Source organism: Macadamia integrifolia, unplaced genomic scaffold (genome assembly GCF_013358625.1).
Source record: "Macadamia integrifolia cultivar HAES 741 unplaced genomic scaffold, SCU_Mint_v3 scaffold3024, whole genome shotgun sequence".
In the NCBI taxonomy this organism is placed as follows: Eukaryota; Viridiplantae; Streptophyta; class Magnoliopsida; order Proteales; family Proteaceae; genus Macadamia; species Macadamia integrifolia.
Window position 1 is genome coordinate 3,726 of NW_024869141.1, and position 6,739 is coordinate 10,464.

General features: G+C 38.1%; 1 protein-coding gene across 1 annotated transcript in view; it reads right to left on the reverse strand.

Annotated features, from left to right (window-relative positions):
* Positions 1–349: 349 nt before the first annotated feature.
* The window catches only part of LOC122067633, a 10,593-nt gene continuing 4,203 nt past the window's right edge, over positions 350–6,739 (reverse strand). Inside the window, exons 2-6 of the mRNA XM_042631474.1 lie at positions 6,159–6,245; positions 1,992–3,760; positions 1,097–1,496; positions 845–908; positions 350–632 (exon numbers count right to left, since the gene is read on the reverse strand). Coding sequence (XP_042487408.1) covers positions 889–908; positions 1,097–1,496; positions 1,992–3,760; positions 6,159–6,245 — 2,276 coding nt within the window. The 3' untranslated portion in view covers positions 350–632; positions 845–888. The remainder of the gene's footprint in view (positions 633–844; positions 909–1,096; positions 1,497–1,991; positions 3,761–6,158; positions 6,246–6,739) is intronic.

A 6,739-nucleotide genomic window follows, 5' to 3' on the forward strand; every position in this document is an offset into this window, starting at 1 on the left:
GATAATTGTCTCAGACAATTGGCCTGTTTGAAACCAAAGCAAGAGATTATGACAAGCACAAATAACAAGAAGATGGAAAGACACAGAAATTACGTGGTTTGGCATGGTGGCCTACATCCACAGGACAATCACACGCAGCTTCCTTTACTATAACAAAAAAAAAAATATTACAACTCGCAAACCTCTGGTACCATTCCCAACTATGAACTATCACCACTTCCACTCTTAAAGAACTCACACTCCAGTACTACTCATAAATAGTCTCGGAAAAGGCAAACACACACATAGAGACTGTCACATGCAAGAAAATCCAATATTTCCTCTAGAGGAAACACTAACACTCTTTTTTTTTTTTTTTTGGTAGAACACACAATACCACTCTCACAAATATTCTAAAAGGAAAAACATATAAAAAGAAAATACACAATAGAGATTTTTTGTTTTTGTTTTTGGGTCCGAACACACGAGAGAATAATTGCCCAGCAATAACAGCAGCAATCTACTTTGGCAAGTGACAAATTGCACATTCATCTATTCTTGAGAACAGCCACGATTTTAGTAATGAGGTTGCTTCCTCATACATCATTGGATCAATGTCGCCTTGTCTCTCAGCCGAGGTGGAAGTAATATCACTAAATGCAAAAGGTTGAAACAGATTACATAGAATTAGTGTGAAAAGTATCATAGCTATATGTGCTAGCTAGGGGAGAGAAACCAAAAATACAGAGCCTGTTGAAACAATGAGTAGAAAAGAATTACAAGTTCCTCATTTAAGATGTGAAAACAGAAACCATATGTATAAAGAAAAGGAAATTATTAGGATAGAGAAGCCAACCAGACTTACCTCATAAAAATTGTAGAGGTCCCTTTGCTAAATTTGGATTCCTTTTAGTCCTCAGTTACTGGGTCTGCATAGCAAGGGTGGTAAGAATGAGATAAATTTTAGGTAATAAGAGAGGAAGAGAATGAGTGAAAGATGGATGCAAACTAGGTGGAATTTGTAGTTGTAGAATTCTTTTTCACTAACCAAAGTGGAATGTAAGGAATGAATCTCCCTATTGAGCTCAGATGTGCTTCTAATGGATTTGAGATTTACCTGTGATTGGATTTTCACTAGTTTCTGATCCAGATATCTGTTGGTACTCGATCAATATTTCAGGAATGCCTGCTATCTTGAACCATTCTTTGCCTTTTCCCTTCTGACATTGTTCTTCAAGTTTCACACATTCCATAATAGTCAATGATTGAAGACTTTCTGGCAGCCTTTCTCCTGGGAAAGCTTGGATTTCCGGGCAAAGTATAATTCTCAAATTTTTAAGAGACTTGAGCTTCATGAACTCTGGAAGAGTGACCAGGTTTGGGCAGTCGATGATAGTAAGGTCACGAAGACTAGGCATGTCATATTCCTTGATTGCTGTCCATTTCTCCAAACAGGGCATTCCATCAAATTTTAGTGCCTCTAATTTCAAGAAAGCACCATAAAACTCATGGCTGATTGTTAAGTTTGTCTCGAATTCTTGACCCGTTTTGAAGATTGACCCGATCCGACATATTTTGGTGGCGACCCGAATGGGAATTTTTCTGAGATCTGTGATGGAAGCAGAGGGCTTGGGCCGATAGGCCCAAGCCCGGAGCCCATCACTGATCTCGTATCTCGTATGGGTGTGCGGGGGCGTAGCCCCCGCGGTATGGTTCGACCGGATCGATCGCGACCCGATGGGTCGAACCGCTATTTAGCGTATATATATATAATGTACTGTTGCTTGTTGAGAGTCATTGTATTCTAGGGTTTTCACGAAGCTAGGGTTTCAGGGCGAGTTCTTCCTCGCCGCTGCTAGGGTGTAATCCTTCTTCTGTATAGTGAATCATCTTCTTCTTCGCCCGAGGACGTAGCACACCACCCTGGTGTGTGAACCTCGTTAAATCTCTGTGTCGTACGGATCTATTGTCTCTCTTTATTCGTGTTTCTTGGTGTTTGATCTAACACTGATCTCTTTCAATAAATGCATTTCATGCATGTACAATGACTTGAGGGAAGGGAGTCTTCCAAGATCCGGAAGATAGGTGCAATTGCAGTTTCTTAGGTTGATAACTGTAAGTCTATAGAATTTTTCCGAAGACAACCAGTTTGGAAAGCTCTCAGCACCATACCTTGTTATCTTTAACTGCTCAATTGAAAGATGAGGCTCAATAAGAATAAATTCCATCTCACCATTACGTTGTGATGAACTCCATTGGAACTCCAATTTGTTAATTGCAACTTTGTCACCTAATTGAGCTTCATTAGCCTGATCTTTGGTAACATTCTCCATCTTTGCTATGCAAAGTGACCCTCTAAGCTTCTTCATATATTTCAGCTCTTCAATCCGAAATCCTTCCTGTCTTCCCACAACGAATATGCTCAGTGTTTGTAGATTAGTTAACTGCCCCATTCTTGGAGGCATGGAAGTCAATTGATGCACTCCATCCAGATTGAGATACTGAAGATGGATGAGCTTACTCATTTCATTGGGTAATACAACAAGGTCTGAGCAATTTCTAAGCTTCAATGTTTCTAGATTATAGAGTTTACTCAGTGATTCCGGCAACTTTCTCATTCGAGTGCTAGAGACGTCAAGGTATCGTAAATGTCTCAATTTGCAAACAGAGGTTGGCAACTCCTTGATTTTTGTAGAACTCAAATCCAACACTCGTAAGAATTTCAATTTCACAAACAAATTGTGAGGAATGTGCTTGATGGAGCTTCCAAACTCAATCCGCAATTTAAGTGTGCGTAACAACTCTGCTTCATGAAACCTTTCAAATATTTTCATATCAAAGCTTTTGCAAATTTTGTCATCAAGCAACAACATGGAATGCAAAGTCACTGGAGAAATCTTATCTGTTTCACCTTCATCCATCATAGAATATTCATTTGGACAATATTGTTTTATTAGCTCATAGACATCCTTATGAACTCTGTATGTTGACTCATAATTTTCACAAACAATAGATGACATTTGAAAAATAGAAAGTCTGTGAAGCTCTTGGAAGTATATTCGACCTCTCTCCATTAGTTGCTCTTGTCCCGTCCGTATAAAACCCACGGAAATCCATAACTGGATCAATGTATCCTCCTCAAATTCATAATCTCCAAGAAATAGAATGCAAGTGTAGATAACACATCTCTTTAGATGTTGAGGTAGATTGTGAAAGCTTTTACATACCTCTGAGGTATTAGAAGCTTCAGAAATTGATCCTTCAGTAATCTTGGTGTCCATGGATGACACTTGATCTATTCCAGGCTTAGGCTGTACAATCTCATGATAAGTATGAACGGAAAGAAGTGGATCCTCATGTGGTCGCCCTGCCATTTCAATAGTTTCAAATAGCAAGGAGATGTTGCTTAGTGCAACTGAATTATCATAGATTGAGTTTATGATATCAAGTGCCACATCTCTTTCATGACCTTGCAGTGGTAGTTGAATCAAAGGTGTTGCTTCTGAAACACATGAAGCAATGGCCTCCAATATATTCCCTAGACCTTCAAATAGAGGTTGATGTTCAAGAAACTCATGTTTTGATGGATCTCCCAATTTATGAAGCTCTGCATCTCTTAGCATGGTCAGGGACATCTCTAGCCTCTGTAGCACCTGTAGAAGTGAGGAAGAAATGAGGGTGATATCCCCAATTCCCATTTCTTCAGGATTTTCAAGTATAGGCCTCATCTTTCTCAATATATAATCCAATTGATTTAGTAGAAAACCTGGTGAATATTGACCTGCAAAAATTCAAGAGAGATGCAGTACCATGAATTCTTAATATAAGATTCAAAAAGGTTAGAAGAAATAACTTGAAAGATTCAACTCAACACATTTATAGCAACACTGGATAGACCCCTTCAGCCTCTTTAAAATCAAGGATCCTTGTGGAATGGATCCAAGTGCAAATTGAGTTGTGAGGCTAATTTGGGGAAAAAAATTATTTTTCCTTTCTCAGGATTTTTTTTTTGTTGCTAAACTTTTTCTAGGATTGACGTGAAAGGAAATGAGGTTTAAATCACCACCTTTATACATATGCCTATGCAAACATCTATTCAATAAGCATGAAATATAAAAAACGAGCAAGTATCAATTGTTTTTGTCCTGTTATTCTACGACGAAATTGAGCATACGATTTAAGGTTAACTACTTCAAAGATTCAGAATAAATACATATTACAGACAGGATCAAAGGTTTGAAACTTGGAAACAACTTCTCTTGCGAAGTAAGGAGTAACACTACATACATTTATCCCTCCCAGACTCTACAGTAGCGGGAGCCTTGTGCACTATGTTGCTTTTTATACACAGGCTTAAAGGTCAGTTAACTTCATAACCAATCAAGAGATCAAAACCAATTATATATTTTAATGCTTCATTAAACCTTAATATTTTATATCCCAAAATATTTTACCATGAAACTAAACAATATTACTGAAGCACCAAAATATTTCTAAGTAGAAGAAAATGACAAGAACAGGGATGGTGGTAACACAATAACCGTTGTTCAAGGCCTAGCACAGCAAACTTAAATTACCACATGGAACCATGCCTAGCACCAAAATTTGGTGTATAGGTGGGACAAATTGTCCTCTAACCATCTGTTGAATTTCAAGGTTAAAGGCATTTTGCTTGTGGCAAAACTATGCATCCAATTCTTATTTAAAAAAAAAAAAAACCTCCAAAAATGAATGAAAACTCAAGACAAGCAATACATTTTTTTCAATTGAAAATACAAGGAAAAAAAATCCAACGCTATGTAAACCGTATGATTGAATTAAACCACTAAATTTGAGATATGACCAATACCAAGGAGTCTCTAGCTAGCCAAAGAACTAGACTTTAGGGTGCAACCAAGCTAGATTTTTCAAGACCCTAGCCAAACCCTAGGTGCCTTCAGCTCAGCCTCAAGCCAGGCCTGGACTGGGAACGGGCTGGGCATGTCCGTGGTCTAAAAGCTCAAGCTCGAGATAGGGTCATGGCTGACTGACCCTGGTTGCCCTTGTTTTTGCCATTTCATGTCCTTCTCTACAAGAGAGAGAGAACATCACCGAAACCAATCAGTCCTATTCATGCTATATAAATTCAAAAAATATATGGAACATCACCGACACCAATTATCCAACCATGCTAATCAAATTAAAAAATATATACATGTAAAGATCTATACCCCTCACAGCGAACGATATGGAGCCTGAAACTTCAATCACATCATGCAGCATTGACAACACTCTTGGTCTGCTCAGTATATCATGTCTTAAAACAGATTGTCCTAAATTCTTATATGAATTCTAGGTTTTTAGCACAACAATATTGTACTTAATTAATTCTAGTATGAATTTTAGATTTCTAGCACAATAATCACCCTTAGATAAAAAACTTTTAGATAATTGGGTTGAATACAGGGAACTGAGGAAATATATGTATCGATTTAGTGTATTATCATAAGCATCAAACCACCGAGAATTTAAGAGTTGTGCTTTTCCCTTGTACTTGGCTTCATTCTCTTCAGGTGCAGCTGAAATTGTCCTCCTTCCTATGGAGTTTTCTTCTGATCTCCTTACTCTTGCAAAGGGAGATGTGGACCGGACTGTGTATCATAGGATGTAATCAGGTTGTGGTCTTTTAAATAAACAAATTTCTATTTGGTCAGTCGGTTATTGGTGCATAATCAGGCTCATATTAGTGGGCTATAATTTCCTTATAAACGGGTTAATTGGGTTAATTGGCTATAAATAAATCATAAACATGCTAATTAGGGTAATAAATTTTAATCTATTAGTTCCACATTGATTCTAAGCAGGACAATCCCTTTCCTCGTATACCTATGAACATATACCTCTGTTTACTAGATCGATCCTTTGAGATGGAAATTTACAATAAATACACAAATTGGACTGTAAACTGTCAATTAATAGTCAAGTAACGGGCTGATCGGTCTCGATTGGGTGCCTATTGGGCTAGAAAGAATTAGATTTTTTTTTTTTTTTAATAAGGGTCCAGACAGATTTTATCAAGCAAAGAAAAGTGAGGAAGTGTATGTGGAATGCCTTCATTGTCAAATAAATCAAGAATATATCAACACATATCTTACTAGACAGCAGAATATTGCACACAGAATTTCGGGGAGATAAAGTACCTGTAGGCTGCTGTTCATAGTCGACAGGTGCTATGGTCATCGATGGAGGGGAGGAGAAGGAGGCGAGATCCGGACGTGCATGAAACCCTGAACAAATGAGAAGGAAAGAAGAAATAAATAATTAAGAAAGAAACACGTTGATTGAAAGTCAATCCAATTCAATCTGGAGTGTGAATTAGGTTCTGGTATGAAAACTATTATTTTACAGGTTGATCCACACAGATGAAATCCATTACAGGATTTTTTTTTATTGGATGGATTCTATCTGTGTTGATAATCCCGTACAAGAATGATTCTCTTACCGGAACTTGATCCGCTCTCCCCAGTCTGACTTGTTTTGTGGGCTAGAAAATCTGAACTAAATTCAGCCTAAGGTCTGAAAAGTCTAACCCGAACCCTGATTTTCTTAGCTGGCTTTTGATGGGCTCGGGCTTGGGCTTGGGCTTGGGCTTGGGCTTGGGGCTTGGGCTTGGGCTTGGGCTTGGGCTTGGGATTGGTCTTGGTCTCGGTCTTGGTCTTGGTCTTGGTCTTGGGCTAAACTTGCACTCTTATACATTGTTTTTTGTGTCTTTTTTTTTTTT